The following is a 19,867-nucleotide window of genomic DNA, read 5'->3' as shown; positions in this document are numbered from 1 at the left end:
CTGCTTGCTCCTTATGTGTAAGGTGCTTCAATGTACATACACCCATTGTCGACAATTAGAGGCCGAGGCAGTGTGTTTCTCGACCATTCCATGTAGCTCGTTACGAGTCCCCAGCGTTCGAATTCTCCTGCAGGTAAGATGAACGCTCCCTCGTCCAAGAGACAGAACACCAGCACTGCACGGCTTAGAAGCGAAGCCCTGGGCTCTGAACTCTTCACAAAGGCTGTAGTACATGCTTTATCTACATCTCGCATATAAACCGACGCCGACTGTTAGCCTTGCCTTTCGCTTTGGCTTCCGTTCCAAGGGAACGGCAAAGACATACTTGTGCCGTTCCTTATTAATTATTCCTCCACAAGTAGAAATCTATTCAGGGAATATCCCGAAAGATTCGCTAATACGGAGGACTCATTGCAAAGCAAGAAAGGTATTTTGGAAGTGTCACCGTGATGAGTTTCAAATTGCCGTAGTGCAGTAAAAACAGTGGAATTTATGTGAGTACAATTCTGTGTCCCCGGGCAGCAAAATGTGTAGTATGCACGATCTGCGGGCTCTTGTAGTATGCAGCCGTAGATATTGGAAAAGGGCCAGTCCGCTATAACGGCGTCTCCTCCAAGGAAAGTCCAGTCGCTACGCGGGCTCAGACAAGGTGTTTGTCTCTGAACGCACATAGAGACGCACAGTTCGGAGGCCCGACGACTACCACACCGTGATGAACCCCTACACGCACAAAACGAAGCATGAAATGTACTGGTGGTGAGGGGGGGGGATGATGAGCGGGGTCACCGAGGAAGACGATTCGGACAACCCTTTCAACCGATACACGGCCGCCGGCCTGCTCTTTACAAAAGCACTCGAAAGTGACCCTCCTAAGCCTAACACGCACACAAACACAACTAGCCGTTCGACGCCGGCCACATTTAATCCGCACCGCGCGTGGGTGGGTGCGGAGGCGCCTGTTTGCAGCCATGTTTCGGGTCGGGGCGTCACAATGGCGCTGACTTCGGCTGGAAACCCTTCATTGCCGCGCCGTGCAGCTGGCAAGCGCGAGCCGATAGAGACGGTCGCCGCCACCGCGGGGCTTCCCCGTTTGGCGGGGAAACCCTTCCGGCACGCCGCCCACACCCCATCACGCGCTATTTTGGTGCTTGGAACTCGTGCCGACCGGTGGGGAAGCATTGACTGAAGATGAGCCCCCTCCACTGACTACCCTTCCTGGTGGTCAGGACCAGCTGGATGCATGCACAACGAATAAATTGCCGGTCTCTGTTTTTTGGTATTTAGTTTTCATTTTTCATTTTTGCTTGAAGTGAGACCCTGAAATTTCGGCTCGAAATGGTGATGGCTGGCGACGCTGCCTCTACGGCCTTGTGCGGTGTCGATTACTGTTTATTTTGCCGACGTTGTTGTTGAAAAGGCTAGGAGCTTGAGAACCGAAAATTTAGTTTCCTTGGATAAATTATTGAAAGGCAAACAGCGCAAAGACGAAGACCGCAGCAGAAGAACCACAGGACGAGCGCTGACTCACAACTGAAAGTTTATTCGAAGACAGCAACACAATATAGGGAAAAAGCGGCCAACCTATTAACAAGCATACAAACACAAACACGTGTTGCTACGTAGCATCAAGGCATGCAACCTCACTATAACGTGTAATAAAATAGATGGCTTACTAACGCACCTTGTTTTCATCCTCATGTATACGCTTCCATAATCTCACGTGGTATGTCCAGCATCCTTGGAAAAGAAAAGTTGAATTTTGGAATACTATAAGGTACTGTTGTGAAAATACTGAAGATATAAGTTCGTTCTACCTATGCGTTGCAAAATATTTGTTTTAAAGTATTCCATCGCTCGCATCGAGTTGTTAAGACTGCCATAGAACACCAATGTGGGAACTTTTTTGACATCAGCAGAAACATTAATAGCAAAAAAAAATTCACACCTGCCGAGGGGTGATCTGCAGATTTATTGATTTTATACTGAAACCTTATAATATATGGGAAAAATTACGTGCATGAAATCTTTCGTGTTTGAGATGTTTTTGCCCTGAATTGGTGGGTATGGCGAGGACCTTGGAAGGTCGTGCTGTTGCCGAAAAGCGGAGCCGACAAGCGAGCAGGGGGGCATGGGTCGTAGCAGTCGGACGGTGCACCACGCGACGACGCCCCAGAGACGGACATGGATCGCGCTGACACATTTGTATGCGAAGCCCCGGCGGCGCTTTGTTTCTGTTGTCGGTTTCAATCTGTGTGTTTGTGTTGTAACCGTGAGCAGGCATGCTTAGCGGCTCTGTCGATCTGGTACAGGAGGAAATGCGCATGGCGCGAACAACGTAAGCTGCCGAGGTTGACTCCACCGAAACAATGAATCGACTGCTCCTGTCGGTGGATACAGCTTTAGGCAGCAAGGATTCGCCGCTCTTTTGTGCGCGACGAAAGTCGTCGGCCGTGCTTCCCTTTTTGCTGTTTTGTAGGCGTTGTCTTACGTTTCTAATGGCCCCCAAAAAAGAAGGATGAGTTGGCTGGGACGGAATTTGGCGAGAAAGACTGTGTTCGCCGCGCCCGGCTAGAGCTTGGTGTTTCATTCACTCTGTATACGTTCTTTCTTTGTTCATGAAACCCAAAAAGTAATTCATGAGTGATTACTTTACTTTCCGGGGGGGGGGGTAACTGTAATGTCATTACTTTTTTTGAGCGATAATTAGTGATGAAATTTCATTACATTCGCGATATTTTTAGGAAAGCAAATGCTACTGTAATTTAATTACTTTTCAAAAGTACTTTTGCCACCTGTACCAGAAGCGTCGTGCTTTACTGCGTTTTTCCTGCTCTTCGCTTCAAACTCCGGCTGTGGTTCGGATCTGTTTATTGAAAAGTGCAATAAGCCAGGCCCCAAGGCAGTAAGGCAGTATTCTTTTCAAAGCTGCTTCCGTGGAAGTCGGCTCTCAGTCAAGGACGCGTGTTTTACACGCTCGTAAGCTATCGTATAAGGTTGCCGCCGGGGAGAGTGACGATGCCATTTTAGCCGTTACCGTGCATGAATGCTTGCAAAGCCCAAGCTGCCTCTTCCCAAAGCATTGTGCTGCTTGCCGCCATGTAATTTCATGCTACAAGTTTCCAGCATTGACTGCGGTTGCATTGAGAAACGAGCGGACGTGGCACTGTAAACGCGCCTCGAGTGGTCGCATTCTACACTTGTACAAGGTTACTACAGAGCTGCGTTAGTGTGTGTCCGTGAGTGGTCCTGGCCTCCAATGCCTCAGGTGCGCGCTTCGCCGACTGTTCAGATGATGCGCAATGTGGCCAGAGATGTGATTAATCCCTCCTTGATAAGAGAGAAAATGGCAACCAAGTTTGTAATTGGCAAACCTGTACGGTTGAACACTCAGACGAGCAGCTTGGTGTCTCCAACGTTCTCAGTGAATGGCGCACACGTTCTTCTGTTCCAGGAACTCCGGACTCGTCTCGGCGAACTGCGCCGGGCGCCTTCGCCAACATGTGAGTGCGCAGACCATCACTCGGAATGTCAGTGGTTGGGTAGCATGTAATAGCAGCTCATGCCTGTCAGTGAGACAGTGCTTTGTGACCTGGTTCGGCGCGATTTCTTGACTGCTGTGTTTGTCACAGCCCTGCCTCCTGATTAGAAAATTTTTATTTCATCATACTGCTTCACAGAGTCCTTGTTCCTGCTTTTAAGCATAACGTGTGAAAGAAACTAATATGAAGTGGTGCCTGCAAAAAGGGTGACATTTACAGGGTAAATGCTTCAAGCTCTGACTGATCACCATCATCATCAGCCTGACTGCGCCCACAGCAGGGAAAAGGCCTCTCCCATGTCTCTGCAATTAACCCTCTCCTTTGCCAGTTGCCGCCACCCTATCCCCACATTCTTAATCTTATCCGCCCACCTATAACTTTCTGCCGCCCCCTGCTACGCTTCCCTTCTCTTGGAATCCACTCCGTTACCCTTAAGGACCAGCGGCTATTTTGTTTTCGCATTACATGCCCTGCCCAAACCCATTTCTTCCTCTTGATTTCGACTACGATATCATTAACTCGCGTTTGTTCCCTCATCTACTACGCCCGCTTCCGATATCTTAACGTTAACCTATCATTTTTCTTTCCATAGCTCGCTGCGTTATTCTTATCTTAAACTGAACACTCTTCGTTAGCCTCCACGTTTCTGCCCCATATAGGTGAGTACCGGTAAGATGCAGGTGTTGTATACTTTTTTTCTTGAGGGATATTGGAGAGATCTGAGAGAACCTGCCATATGCGCTCCACTCCATTCTTATTCATATAGTTATTTCCCTCTCATGATCCGGATCATCTGTCATAAAATAATTTTTCGATAGGCTGCAAAGAAACACAATACAGAGAGATGGGAGGCAGCTGCAGTCTTGCACTAAAACTGCGCGCCATGCATGGCTGCATGCACGGTTATGCGAGGCCAGGCATTGGGAATAGTCATGCAGCACCTTGACACGCAGTAATAAGATCCGCGCAGGCTACCCGCCGTGCCCTTCGGGTCGCCATTGCAAGCGTTAATTACCTGCGTTCGTATTGCAAAGGGGTGTCTTTTCATCCTCCTGGCCGCTCAGAGAACCTTTCTTCGTCGCATGCATACAAGCGAGTTGTGACCTGAGCTAAAGGTGCCGTGGATCAAGATTTCTTTGCGACGTAGTTGTAGTTGGTTTCTGCACATTGCAGTTTGGCGAACATTGCATCGTTGGCAATGTCATCGTTAACCATATGTGAGACAAATGCTGATCACGCGTGCTGACGATTAATAGATGCGCATGGTTCGCGACTGAACTCTGCCACGTCGAAGAACGTACGAACCGCCCTTGTGCCTTTAAAGGGGCTGCGAAACACTGCTTGAGGGGATACCGGCTGAGCTTCACGTGGATTCTTTATGTCACACAGATGCTGACTTAAAAAGAATTACAGGAATCGATGCACAGGAACGGGAGTTATTCAGTGAAGAAATTTCAAAATACAAGCAAACAAAACGCTGCCATCAACTCGATTTTGGGGCGGCTTCCCACTCCTATTTCGCTCTCCCAATGACGGCACCTGGCGCAACCAATCAAAACAGCCTGCCAGAGCACGTCGCGGAAGTTTGCACTCCATGGTTGCGTGCTCTCTGTAACTCGTTCTTGCTGAGACTGGCAGCGTCGTTTCCATGCCAGAGCCCCTGGTGGTGCATTTTTATTTTACTTGCTTTGCAGGGCTTTTATCTAAGACAAACAAGTTGTTTTTGTTGATCTAAAATAAAAAGTCAGACAGGTGACAAAATGTGTCTCTATTTATACGTAGTACAATTTGCAGTATATTTACTGTTTGTCCAATCATCAAGCTCGCGCCAGGTGATGTCATATCCGCTGCTAAAACCCACCACTCTGTGGGGACACCGTCAGAGCCATGAATTTGTTTTTGGGAGGGCATTAAAATATTAAAAAATGGAATATACGCGGTATTACCGACGCTAATATCATCATTGTAACTCACAGTATGCGATCAACAGGCAAAACAGTCAAATAAGATTGTGTTTCTGGGCCCCTTTAATCGGCCAAAGTGCATTGCGAATAAATCGACTGGACAAGCTAATCCATAATCTTCCAGCCTTTTCCTAACTTGTGCACCAGTCTTGGCTTGTCGCGAATGATTTCCAAGTGCTCCAACCGCGCTCAAATTATTAGAGAATCTGGATGATGCACCAAGGTGGATTTTCACCAAACAAGTCTGAAAAAGTATTTATCCTTATAACGTGCACTCGCTAAGATTGCGGCCAGATATACAGCCGACAAATAAACACCATACAGGAAGAAAGGACGTACTACATACACGAGGCTGACTATCAACCGAGCTTTGTTGATGCGAAACGGGTGCATATATAGCATGATGAAGGGGAGAGCGAAAGCAGAGGGTAAGGTATGCTGCGTAACGGTGAGCAAACAGAAGTAGTCACGTCACAGGGAAATTCCAAAATATATAAACTAACTAAAGAAACGAGCGGTGTAAAGGGCCGCTCCTTAAAAATATACGAGCTAAAAACTAGTGTAAAAAGGCGCGAGCTAAAACCATGGAGAACAACTAAAAAAAGTTTTGGAATTTCCCTGTGACGTGGCTACTTCTGTTCGCTCACCGTTACACAGCATGCCATTCCCTCTGTTTTTCCTTCTCCCCCTCTTGCTATATATGTGCCCGTTTCGCATCAACAAAGCTCGGTTGTCAGTCAGCCTCGTGTATGTACAGAGGGCAAAACACATGTCTACAACGACCGGAGTGTGTGTTCCGCAGCTCCCAAAGCCGCTGCGGCCAAGAAGGCAAAAAATTTTGATGAAATCTTACGAGTTTAATTGCACATCCTTACATTCAGACCATTTTTAGCCAAGTGTTATCGCTAGATATCGCGTGTTCAGCCCGAAACACACCCAGAACATGTTCTAGACAAGCGTTTTGCCCTCTGTACGCCCTTTCTTCCTGTGTGGTGTTTACTTGTCCGCTGTATTTCTGGTCATGTTCACCAACTAGCTCAGAAACGAATTCTTCCAAGATTGTGGTCTGACTGAACCCGCGATGAAGTGCGCCTGATTGGTACGTAGGTACATATGCCTGGAGGAAGATGTCCTCTGTTTCGATGCGAATACTTTCCTACTTTGCGCTTTTTCTAACCGACCATCCCCGGCCAAAGGTTACCAAGTTTTCCGGCATATATGGCGGCCTCAGCTGCCTTTGCCCCGCGGATGGTGACAGTGGTGTGCGCAGCAGAACGAGCACTGGGAGGGAACCGCACACGCAGCGGATCTCCTTGCGCAGGTCTCGAGGGGCGGGCACCCCTTGCACGGCTGCTGCGGCTACCGGCGTAGAGGGGGAGAGGGAAAGAGAGAGGAGGCGCGGCCGGGGCCGATCACGTGTGGGGCGCGCGCTCTCCACCCGTTCTTCCTGAGGCTCATTACCGAAAAACAAATCTTAATTAAGAGCGAGTCGGACAGCGCTAATGAATGGCTAATGAAAGCCGAGCGACATTTGCAATTCGGGCGCACTAACGAAGCCTCGCGCGCTCTCTTGGCGTGGGCCGCAGAAGAAGAAGGAGCATTTCAAAGAGCCTTAATTACACGCCTCCGCTTCATCTGAATACGACAAAGGGACGGCTCGGGCCCGGGGCCCAAAGGAGCCGACATTTGCATGGCAAAGTGTCCGGCAGTCCGCGAAGGACGCTGATAATGATGGCCAACTTTAAGATATTAAAGCCCGATTACTGCTTGCCCGGAGAGCGCGCGCCCCTTTGATCGGCCAGCCCTGCCGCCGCTTGAGCGGAGGGCTTCTCCGCAGTGCCGCAGCCGCCGGCTAGAACCACCCAAGGCCCTCCCCCACTCATCCCCACTGCCTTTTATAACGAATCTCGCACAGGCTGCTCTGCGATCCCTCGAGCAAAAGGTCTATATCCCGCTGTTTACGGCACAAGAGTTATAGTGAAGACAACGTGCCGCCTCCGCCCGTATCCTCTGATTGGGTGAAAGGCGCTCTGCTTTTCTTGTGCTGAGTTTATGCCCGAGGGCCTCCTGCCTGGCGGGGTTTCCGCTTTATTTATTACTATTATTTTGGCCCCGAAAGAGGCGCGTGGTTAAGATACGTACGTGGCGTCAATTGAACAGGACTTTTCTCAGGTCCTTATTTCCTACATCTTCACCTGAACACTGCTGGTAACATCGAAAATGTGGACGAATCAACACCGTCTGATTTTCATTATGGGCGTGAGAAATACTAGTTGACATGGGATCGAGCCACACTGGTTCTATTTCTGCACACAGCCTTCTGTTCCGCATGCAGTCTTGTTTCGCGTCCCGTCCGCGTAACCGCCATTACTGATACTCAGATGCTCTGAAACGCATCGGTTGCGATGCCCCGCATGTCTCATCTCCTCCCCATGCCCTAGTTTGTAACCTTTCAAGCAAAAATGAACAGACCGCAATATTTTGTTGCTATTCTTGTAACCAAGGTGTTTATCTATTAGTAAGGTGTGGTAACTGCAAAGGTGTCATGATCACTTAGCCCGCTTCCTCACTCCCTTGTCGTGCCAGCGAACGCAAGGCAACGCAAGGATCCACTAAGTTAAACGGTGTCAATATAAAACTTGTTGGTGATGACGATGGCCAAAGAGTGCCGTGGCACATGGTTTTTTCCTTCCACTCAAGGTGGGGTCAACGACCCATCTTCCAAGCATTTCACCTTAAAGAAGCCGAGCACCAGACCAGAGGAAAGCTTGTACCAATTGTATCAACCACTGGGTGCCCGGCGGCATTGGGGATCGAACCCTGCACCTCCCGAATGCGAGGTGGATGCTTATACGACTAGGCGCCCGTTGCGGCATAATATACCCCTTGCATTGCACCAATGTGCTCTGCAGGTCTTCCACAAACAAGAAAAATTCAGAGCTCTTAGTGCTCACAAATGTCTTCATTTCATCGACAACTGCCACGGCCTACTTGCCATTCTACTACATTGACATATCTCCACTGCTACACCGTTCTGTATGATGAGGCAACTTCGTCCTGCACTTGTTGCGTTATTGAACATGCCTAATTTTCTGTGGATCTTGAATCTAACTGTAAGACTTTGTGTTTTCATGGCGATTTAGTTCCAGTTCCACGGTTAAGTGCTTCCTTGTATCTGAAGAAAAAGTTTTACATCGAGGAATGACGTTACTGAACTTCTCTGCGTTATAATAACGTCAAAATTCAGGTACAAGTACTCCTTCACTATAATGGGCAAATATTCGACATTCATATCCTTCCTGGATAAGACCCTCTCGCGTAGGGGACTTAGCGGAGATTTGTATCACTTTTTACTGTGGGTGGAAAGAGGGAGGGTTGCAGGGTGGCGCATAACTCTGCCAGGAGGGTTCAAGGTGTGAGCTTTTCGACGTTAAGAAGCGGATGTCATGGATGCGTGGCAAAAGTGCTGCATTTAAGCTACCAGACGCGTGTGCACTGCCTATGGCGCCAATGAAGAAAGGTTCCGTCCATCTTGGCTAAGTCCTGAGGAGCTGTCTGAGTAAAGTAAATCTTCTGTCTGCCTCTCATATGGCACTGTCTTTCACGACGTTATTAGAGGGAATCGAGAGTGAAACGACATAAAGGCAAACCAGATCGCCCAATTCAACATCCACCCCCATGACATGCCCAGCGTATTCCAAACCTCGCTCAATATTGCCAAGTTACCACGGGTCACCTGGCCTCGAACTCACTCCGCCCGTCATGAAGAACAGGGACCACCCATTTGGAAAGGAAGACGCACCTCTATACCGACCTGAGCCAACAACGGTGTCATCCAGGCACTCTCCTTTACCGTGATGTGCCCAGAATGAGTATCGAAAGAAGGCGGTAATGTTTCCGGAGAGTGCTCTGCCTCGGCCGCGCCTGGCTTTCGACTTCAATTAAGAGCGGAGAGTCGGCCAGGTGTCGGACAGGGGGCGCTGCACACCGAATGCGGAAGCCGCCGCTCTGCGGTTGACGCGATGTCCAATATTTGCCCGGCCAAAATACGGCGCTGTAGGCAGGCTTCGCGCGTGTCAGCACTTTGGCTGCAATCAAGCTGGGGCGAGCTGGTCAACTCGTCTTTCTATAGGCAGTCGCTGAGGAGATAAGGTTAAGACGAGAAAATTGGCTCCGAATCCTACTGCATGGGCCCTGGGGGATTGGAGGACTGTGTTCCACGAAGCCCATCTGGTATTGCGCTCTGATCGCAGCTAAAGGCAGCTAAGAATGGAGCTCCGTTTCACACGAGCACTCTGTAATGCCTTTGGGTCAAAGGGGCCAAATAAATGGTTTGAAATGAAATTCTCGTTCGTTCTCGTTGTTCTATGGACGGGTACAACTCAAGAACGAAGCAGCTAAAGGCCTCAGAGGAAGTCCTCCAGCCGGTGGCGTCGACCGATTTTCACGACGTCGTGGGGGATACCGTTAGACCTACTAGCGTGACATTGCAGTGGGTGGCAGATGAAACGGGATCAACCGCGATGTGGCGAAAATTGGTGGGGGGCCTACTTTCAGGGCCATCTGCCGCTTCGTTCCGGAGTTGTATCTGACTATAGTTGAATTGCTTCCCTGGTGTCCAATAGAGTGTCCTAGACAAGAGCAGGTGTCGGTGCTCTGACGCTGTTGCAGAGCGCACATGGTTGAGGTCCTGAAAATGTGAGGCTCTATTTAGTACGCATGCGCGTGTGAGCGTGCACATGTTTATTGGCGATCTTTGATATCTCCCGAAAGGTCTTCTGTAACAAAATTGCTAGCGAATTATGAGACAGAAAAAAAAAGTGATGCCAATGAAAACTTCTTTACGGACCTTTCACAAACAACGAAATCACAACATGAGAAAGGGACTAATTGCGGCATGGTATTAAAATGGGCATAGATATAAGCGCTCATTATCTGCCTCCCGCCCCCATTTTTTCCTTGAAAGGGGGGGGGGGGGACGTGTGCATGGATGCGTTCGTTCTAAACACATGCAGGCGATGTGCTGTCTTGTGGGACACACGCAGAGCGGTAGCAAACGCCCCGCAGGTTCGAGCTGTCACCTCCAGGTGTCTCCCTTGGAGGATCAGTTCGCGTCTCGTGCTGAGCTTCGCTTTTATTTGGGCTGCTTTTGCGCACACAGAGCCAGTCGTTATTATAACCTTTCTTTTCAGCTAGTCATGAAATATGTCAGCGAGTGCGACTTCATTAAGAACGTCGCGCTCTGACGCCCCGCATATCCCCTCCCCAGGGAGGCGGCGGCGGCGTGAGGTTGTTTTGTTGTTTGACAAGGCCTCCTCCTTTCCCATTTACTCATTCCTTTTCTTCATTTTGTTACCGTGCCGCAAGGCCTGACGCGTTTTGTCCCACCGTCCAAGATTACATCGAGACAATGGGTCCTAATTACTTTTTTACACACACGCTTGGTTCTTAAAACAATGTTCTGGCGGTGGGCTTTTCTTTTGAGGTCGTGGAGCGGGTATTGCACCTGTCCGTAGGCTGGCTTTTCACTGTGTTCGCTCGCGTTGCTTGCGTCGCAACCAGAGCTGCCCTGCTTGTTCTGGCGTGCTGCCCTGCTTGTTCTTCCCCGGGGGCATTTATTCGCCACACTCAGGAGGGCGCTGCAACGGGGCGGGTATTGTCGGTGGCAGATAATTAGCCGAGTCTGCCTCAAGGGAGAAGCCTCAGATTGCTTTTCTAAGCTTTACACTCCGCTCTGCACGAAAGGATGCTTTAATTTGTACGCGTCCCTTTCTCTAGCCTGCAGATAAGTTAAAACAAACATATTGTCATGACCACTGGACACTGTGATCAGGCATGCGCAAAGGCGCAATGTCTTGTAGTGAAACTGATTAAATGTCGACCTGAAAGTCGACATATAGTGCCATGTCGTTTTGGAAGTGTGAGGAAAGCCGTTAAGAATTGCATCGAATCCATAATTTTGCGAATGCCAGTGACGATGAGAAATGAAATATTGTTACATGTCATCCTCGCCCCCCCCGCAACTTGTAATAAGGGAGTAATTCCTCATTGGCATCCACCCAAGCGCAGCCATACGGCTACAAAGGTAAGCTATACCGCTTTCTCAGAAACTTCGTAGTTAAAGAAAAATTCGTCCTGGGTGGATGCCCATGCTTGGGTGGATGCCAAAGAGTAATTACTCCCTTATTACAAATTTACTCCACCTTGGGGGCTTCCCCTAAACATTTGACCAACACCCCCGCAACTTACGCTTTACTTAAGGAGTGCGATACGAAGTCTGCCGAGAACATTTCGCTTTTCTCCTTTTTTTTTTTTGTACAATGTGCTCAAAAAAATAAATAAGGAGACACTTAAGCTCCACTTTAAGCGTATCGCGCGATAGCGTAATGGATTAATTGCCATATACGCAGAAGGTCATTCTCTCCTTTACATTCATAGATCCCCGGTAGTCCCCACACGCCTCCTAGCGCAGTGGTGGAGCGATTAAGCGATGCGCCACTGCCCTGCGATGGCAGGTGCCCTCAGCCCTTACAAAAAAAGTTTTAGACAGTCTGTAGAGTGTCTATAGACTTCTGTCTATAAAGTATATAGACTGTCTATAGACAAATCCTAGAGAGCAGTCTATAGGCAATACAAATGCCATAGACAGTCTATAGACAATCTATAGATTTATGGCCATACACTTTTAGTAGACTTTTTCGATAGACATTCTATAGAATATGAATAGACAAAAAGCAATATCTATAGGAAGTCACTAGAGTCAATAAGAAGTCTATAGACTGTCCATAGACCATTTGTATAAGGGAGTGCTAGGCCTTGCGCGCCCCATGATGTTCTCCCCGAGCGACCAATCATTAATTCAACTGCTACCTGCCAAGGTGAGCAGTTTGCTCACTAGCCGCTACGCAGGTTGTGATGACGTCGTAAGGTCACGTGACCTAGGTGGCCCACCTGCCTACTGGGTTGCTCTCTAGGCGCCACCTGCCAGAGTCATATGAAATCGTGATTTTTCGCTCACAACGCCGACGTCAGATTTTGTGGGTAGCACGGCCTTTAACGCTATCCCGTTAATGTATGTGAATCTGCAACTGAAAACTTGAGGCGCCATTATCAATGCGTGACTCCCAGTCGTGATGCCATCCAGTATAGTAACAGCGTCTACCAAGCGCCACGTCACTTTCACATCTGAATGATATACTTTGTTTGCATATATATGATGATGCCTGGAAAGGGTCGTGCACACACCCGGCTGCAGTGTTCATCAGACCTGTCTGCCCGCGCATGGAAGCGCTTTCGGTGCAGGACCCCGCAGAGGGGGCTGATCCGCAAGGCCGGATCACGTTACCCGCGCCCAGTCAGCTGCCCATCCGGCGCGGCGGTTGATTCTGGGTCAGCGTGTCCGGCAGCCAATGGGTCACAACGGAGAACGGGGGGGCGTCAAGGGCTGAAAAGGGGGAGCAGCGATCTTGCGCCACCGGAAAGCTCCACTCATTTCACCTGGAGCTTCCGATTTTGTTAAATTTGAGCTTTCTTTTTTTTTTTTTTTTGCCGAGCGGGGTTAGCATGTAATCCTGCGCGGCCACGCAGCCGAGATGCGGGAGGAAATCGGCGAGTGTGCTTTCGTGGCCGTCACGTCCGGTGACCCCATGTTTGTAGAAGACATGGTCGTGCCCCGGATAGGTTCGCCCTTTGCTGGCCCTCTGTGTCTGCGGTCTCTTCATTCTACGGTTTTTGCTGTTACCTCGTCTAAGCCATTGGTCACGTGAACCTAATTTTGTTAGGGAGTTTTGGGTCATATAATGTACAGGGTCGGTCAAAAGATTCCAGGCCACAGAGTCCGCTTTCGAGCTCTACAGTCGGGCAGTTACAACAGTCCCGAAGCTCAAAATCTCTGAAGAGGATAGGAGAGGTATCATTCTCACCTCTGAGAGCCTTGATATCTTTGTTGCTATCATAGGTGGCAGGGTATACCGCATAGAAGCAGACCCTGTGGCCTGGGAACTTTTGAACAACCCTATACGTACTTTTTTTTTTTGGGGGGGGGGGGGGGGGGGGGGGGGCTCCCTGAGAAAGAAGGGACGGGTGCGGCCTTTCTCGAGAATATATTATTCCTTGCAGAAATTTCAGGAGAAAGTTTGCAGTCTATGGGGAGTGTATGGATTGTGCATTAAAATTCTCTTCACCGATGTGGCCGCCGCAGTGGCTGAGTGGTTACAGCGGTCGGCTGCTGACCCGAAAGACGAGGGTTCGACCTCGGCCGCGGCGGTCGCATTTTGATGGAGGGGAAATGCTAAAGGACCGTGCACTGTGCGATGTGTGTGCACGTTAAAGAACCCCAGGTGGTCGAAATTATTCACAGCCCTCCACTACAGCCTGAGTCACTTTGGGACGTTAAACACGATAAACCACCTTCTCGGCGATTTGTGGTCATGTAGGCTGGACGTCCTTGGGAGGAGACTCTCTTTAAGGAGAAAGAGTAAGGTGGTGGCTGCTCTCCATGCAGTATGTGGACATCCCGTACAAACATCTCAATACGCTGTGAATGAATGGTCTATAGACGGTGTATGCATTGTTTCTTGAAAATTTCTCAAGGATTTCGGATTCATGCAATTGTGGCAGACTTGGGAATGGCGGCTGTTCAGAGGAAAAAAGAAAAATGGTGGGTACTATTGCGAAAATACAATTAAAAAAAAATTCAGGAATTTGGGTCATGTATTCCTTTGAGATTGGGAATGAGGTCTCTTTAGAGAGAAAGGGACGAGTAGGGGGACTGGTGCAGCTATCGTTGTTGCTTCTTCACGCCACGGGAATTAAGGCTTAAAGACGTCTGCAAGGACCCCTAAAGCAGTTGGGCGCCCGCACGCAGGGCATGTGTGAACGCTGTGCCTGCTTCTCGCTCTTAGAAGATTTCGTCCAAGATGGCCTCTTGAAGAGCTTTTCCGTTCACAGCAGCGGGAGTGGCACGGATCTCTGCTCCGGCTCCTTCTTTCTTTCGTGCACTTCCCGTTCACTTCTCCCTTGTTCTTCTTACGTGGAGGAAAACGTGGGACTATCTATTTGTTCCACGTTTTTAGCGAGCTAGGCCCTCGTTCATTAGCTTTTCATACGAACGGGCCGCGGAGTGAGCGGACGCTAAGAAAAAGGTAACAGAAAAAAATACCACTGAGCATGTGAAAGCGGAATACAGTCCATGTGCGCAGGGAACAAAAAGCAAAGTTTTGATGAAAAAAGTTAAGAGAAACCTGGGCACGGCATATCTTAAGGATTTTCTCTTCTTTTTTTTTCTGGGCTGAAACACTCTAAGCATACTTGCGGGTACGCGTTTTGCTTTCTTCTGCGATGCTTCGAGGAGAAAGGATGGGGTTCCTAAAGGGTGTACTGCCACCCCCCCCCCCCTAAAAAAATGGCAAGAAAAAAAGTCTCGACGAACAGAGAGGGGTATACGGAAGCCCGGTCGCTAATGAAAATGAGGGGTAGAAAAAAAATTGAAGATGAAAATACAGCGATGAAAAGACAGACGCGAGGACAGTAATAATAATGACGGGCCTGAATTAAAGGGTAAAAAGAAGGCACTCAGGGAGCAAGAAGGCGAAGTCGAAAAAAAAGGGACACTAAACTTTCCATTAAAAAAAAAATGCGAACGAAGCGCACTTAGAGTCGCTTTTGGTTTTATTTTTTGAGTACACTTTACTTCTTTACTTCGTTTCCTACCCATCCATCCCCAGCAGCCCTTTCTTCCCGAAGCCTTCTGTCTTGGCGTTTATGTTTTGCTAATTCCCCGGCACGTTGTGCCCAGCTCGCGCCGAGCGGGGTGGCCGGCTCCTCTTTTGTAGTTCCTTGCTGCTCTGAGCGCCGGGGCAAAATAAAAGAAAGTTAATGAGAAAGCCGGCTTTCAAAGACAATATCAGCAGAGCTTCTCTCTCGCCTGGCCGGGGAAGGAGGAGGAGGGACTTGATTTTTCATTCGGCAGAGCGCCGAGCAAGCAGCGAGGGCCCGAACGGAAAACGAGAGAAGATCCGTAATTATTCGAGATCTTCTAATGGGCACCGTCGAAAGCGCCGGCGTCTTCGCAATTTGAATAAAAAGCTCTCCGAGGCAAGGAAGCCCCCCCCCCCCCCCCCCCCCCTTCCTCGCAGCGCGGACGAGCGTTACGCAAATAACTTGAACCTTCTCTCCCACGACTCGTCCGCTTATTACTCCCTTATTTTTTGTTCCGAATTGAGAGCAAAAAGAAGAAAGCGGTAGTTAAGAAGATCTGACGAGGAAATATGAAGGAAGAACAGCAAAGGGTAGCAAAGGCTAACCATAGAGAAGCGCCAGCCAGCGAAGTAAAAAGCGCCGCGAGAAGCAAGACTGGGCTAGAGGTGGACTCAAACGGGAACGGAACGCAGAGGAGGGAATAAGGAAAAGAAACTGCACAGGACAAGAAAACTACTAAAGAAGAAAGTGAGGGAACAAAAGTCGCTTTTTGATGGGAAAGAATTGCAGGGCAAAAGCGCGCGCTTAGCGAAGATTAAAGAAAAATGTAATATTAATAATTACGGCAGGAAGTTTTCGCGCGTATGCAGACAGGAAGAGCGGCAGAGGAAAATGGGGAGCCCTGGGAGGAAAGGCGCGCAGCAGACCCTCGGAGGAATAACGGGAGGACAAAGCAAAAAGAGCGAAAGACAAATCCGGGATGGAAAGGCGCGTAAAAAATTTCTCGCGTCGGCGAAAGGGTAGCGAAAATAATTAAGAAGAAAGATTAAAAGCAAGGAGCCCCGAGCTGAGCGGCGGGCCTGGGGAATTGAAGACGCGGAATTTTCATCGAAGCGCGAGACCGGCGCAATGGGGGATAAAAAAGCACGATCGGGTGAAACAAGGAAGGTTGATGGGGAATGAAGGAGAACCAAGACCAAGTGCGCTTTGAGAGCAACGCTTCTTTTTTTTATGGGCACGGCTGCTTTGCATACGCGTATGGAAAGCATGCCGGCACTGAATACTGCGTGTAGGTTGCGCAGCGACACTTCCCCAGATTTCGCCAATGTTCTTGGAGCGTTGCACGCGACGATGGCCTGCCACAGCCTGGTCACTGCACGTCCTGTGAACGCTATTGTGTGCATGTGTTTTCGTATTATATAATGTGTTCATTTTGCATATCATATTTTATCGCTGAAGATTACGAGCAGGTTGTCTGGAAAGACTCTGTAGTATTAATGAGTCGCGCGTCCCCAAAGGACATGCGCGGTTGTCCCAAGCTGCGATTGCGAAGGACATGCAAATGTTTTTGTTGCTGTTTCAGAGGTCAGCCTGCATTCTCGCTGCAGCATATCAGCGTGGTCTTTGGCGGCTGCAGCCCCGTATTAGATATAATCAGCTTAATTTCACTCCCTGAATCTCCTCCTGCGCGAGTCCATTCAGATTGGGCTCTCGAGTAACGCAAGGCCCGACAGCGCAGTTGGTCTGCTTCGGTCGATTATAGAACGTGCTTCGAAGAACTCTTTAGCTGCGTCAGTAGCCGTTCGCCGGATGAAAGTTTTGAGGAAAGCACTGACTGACTCACATATCTCGGTGGACACCGCCGTAAAGGAAGGGACAAAGGAGGGAGTTTGGTTTGGTTTATTGGGGTTTAACGTCCCAAGGTGACTCAGGCTGTGAGGGACGTCGTAGTGAAAAGCTCCGGAAATTTCGACCACCTGGGGTTCTTTAACGTGCACTGACATCGCACAGTACACAGGCCTGTAGGATTTCGCCTCCATCGAAATTCGACCGCCGCGGCCGGGATCGAACCCACGTCCTTCGGGTCAGCAGCCGAGCGCCATAACCACTGAGCCATTGCGACGGGGCGAATGAGGGAGTGAGAAAGGTGCCGTAGTGGAGGGCTGCGCAATAATTTCGACCACCTGAGGATCTTTAACGTGCACTGACATTGCGCAGCGCACGGAAGCCTTTGAGTTTCGCCTCCATCGAAATTCGGCCGGTTTGAACCCTGGAACTCCGGCTCAGTAGCCGAGCGCGTTACTAACGCAGAGTGAAGTTCGGCGAATAGCCGCACGAGAAGTGTGCGTGGACGATGTGCATTTGGTTGCTGTGCGCACACAACTGCAAACCGCGGAGACACAGCAGTTTCTGTTATCTCTTCGCATATTTTGCTTGTGTAGTCATCGATTGCGAAACGGTGCGGTGCGTACTACCACGAAATTATGCCTGTCTCACTCTGTGCATTTGCATTCACTATTTCCAGCATATCTGCGCGCGTATAACTCGCGTAATATGCGAATACGTAGATCCTTCGCTATAGTGAGTGCCAATCCACCCGCAACTTCGCTTCCACGCTACTCAAGTCGCACTCGCATGTAGTGCGAATCGTGCTTTTCCTTGGGTATGCTAAAATGAGCAGATAGACCGGTTGTGCAAGACAAGCAAAAGCTGAAACGCAACCGAGGGATGTTTACATTGCAACCTCAGCGCAGAGCGTGCTGTCGTTATCAGATCACTGCCATTTTTTCCGGACCGCAGCGATAAACGCCGAATGTATGAAAGCGGCATTTACAAATGCTGGCCAGGACGGTACCCTTTCCGCGCTCTCATGGGGCAAGGCGAGTCCCGATTGTGGCCCACATTTCGACAGCAGCATTAACTTGGATACTGCACAAATGAAGTACGATAAGATGGTGGAGGAACCGAGCAATAATTGTAAAATTATTAAAATACGAATTATGCTATTTCACGCCCTTTAAATAGGATAAAATTCCAAGATACTTTCTCAAATATTCACACAAATAGTCTGACTAAGACAGTACTTTATTTTCACTAATTTTGTTGGAAGTTTACTTGAGCGCCGTCTAAAGGGCGGCCTTTATATTTATTACGGGATTTTCAGAAATTGTTCATGCATGTCGCGACTGCCGTTTTGCAGCGTTTATCAGCCGCGTGTATCGCTCGAGAAAAGCGTTCAAGAAATTTGCGTGTGAAGAAGAGCGTCGGTTATAAATTTTCCAACACTGATTGCTTCCCTCCGGTCGGAAACGTTTTATTCTCCCGCGTATCTGTTGAAACTGGTCCCACTTCGTGTCCCGGAGGTCCCCGTTACCGCTGGACACGGCTGACGCCGTTCGTCGTCCGGTGTAGGGCAACAATCCACGAGAAGGACCACTTGGAGGAACTAAAATCCGCGCTGGAAACATCCGTGTATTCGCGGCTTACGTTTTGGCAACTGGCCTCTATCTGCCAGGGAAAGTGGATGAATGGCCACGTGCATGTTTGGTTGTGCATGGGCTCACCTTTCATCATGGGCCGCCACGTTCGGCCTACTTTGACCGGACCCGAACGACTCCTTCAAACATTTCTTCCCTCCAGAGTGCCGAGGCACAGGGGAGCCTTGCAGTGGGACGACACCCTGAAAGCTGAAAACCTCTCTCACTTTTTAAGGCGAAAGCCTTTAATGGCTCATTCTGTCGTCCGTTAGCAGAGGGCGTGACACCTTTGTCAGTGTGTTTGCTCGGGAATTAAGAACTATAGGAGAAAACGAATGGTTGATTCAGATAGAGGAAGAAAAAATGAACCTAGAAGCACAGTTTGATAGCTGTAGAGTAATTAGTTAATTAATTATAGGCAAAAATGTCTAAATTGCGTCGAAATATCGCGGACGTCGATATAGCCACGGGAACGGTGTGACGTCATATCCACCGGAAGTCGTCACAGCATAGTGAAAATTGTCACAGAATGGTCGGAAAAACGTCGGATTAGTGTTAAATTAGATGAAAAAATGTGTTATTAAGCGTAATTAGCACTTAAAATCCCCGAAAGATGTATAATATGGGTATCGATATAGCCACGGGAACGGTGTGACGTCACATCCACCGGAAGTCGTCACGGCATAGTGTCCTCGGCTTTCGTCTCTCAACAGTTTAGTTGCCAAAGTGTCCTCGCAATTTTTGACACTGCGATAACTTCTGACCAACCTTCTGCACGTTAGAAGCTTTCCGTGGATGGCCTTACGTACAAGACATGCCGGCACGTGGGCTACTTGAACAATTAAGCAAAAGTAGCCAACGGCGCCCAAATGAAGAAGTATATCTAGGCCAGGGACAACCGCTTGTAAAGGGAAACCAACGACTGCTTGTTGCAGCAAGGTAACGAATGACGACACAGGAAAAAAAAGAGCAATGATGAAGTTAACAACGATGCATCTACGACAGTATCGGTGACTCCTCTAAAGCACCACTCTTTAAGTGCGCAAATTGAATTTGTATTTTTCTGGAGAAATATACATTTGCTACATTGTAAACTTACGATAACATAAAAACGGATCGAGCGGGAAAGGAAAATAACAATGAAATTAAAGTATCTCTTTTGAGAAAGCAGATTAATTTTTCTAATATT

The 19,867-nt window shown here is 48.9% G+C and overlaps 1 protein-coding gene across 2 annotated transcripts in view; it reads left to right on the top strand.

Moving 5' to 3' along the window:
• Window positions 1-19,867, top strand: part of LOC149371697 (uncharacterized) — a 160,724-nt gene that overhangs the window by 48,701 nt on the left and 92,156 nt on the right. The window contains exon 3 of one of the 2 annotated variants that reach the window (XM_089565940.1): window positions 3,452-3,500. The exons of the other annotated variant lie outside the window; for it this stretch is intronic. Within the exon in view, the coding sequence (XP_089422066.1) occupies window positions 3,452-3,500 (49 nt within the window). The remainder of the gene's footprint in view (window positions 1-3,451; window positions 3,501-19,867) is intronic. 2 annotated transcript variants of the gene reach the window in all.

This window comes from Amblyomma mixtum, chromosome 1 (genome assembly GCF_055824585.1).
Source record: "Amblyomma mixtum isolate Tamu chromosome 1, ASM5582458v1, whole genome shotgun sequence".
NCBI lineage: Eukaryota > Metazoa > Arthropoda > Arachnida > Ixodida > Ixodidae > Amblyomma > Amblyomma mixtum.
Note: the sequence above shows the minus strand (reverse complement) of the source record. Positions and strands in the feature narration are given on the sequence as shown.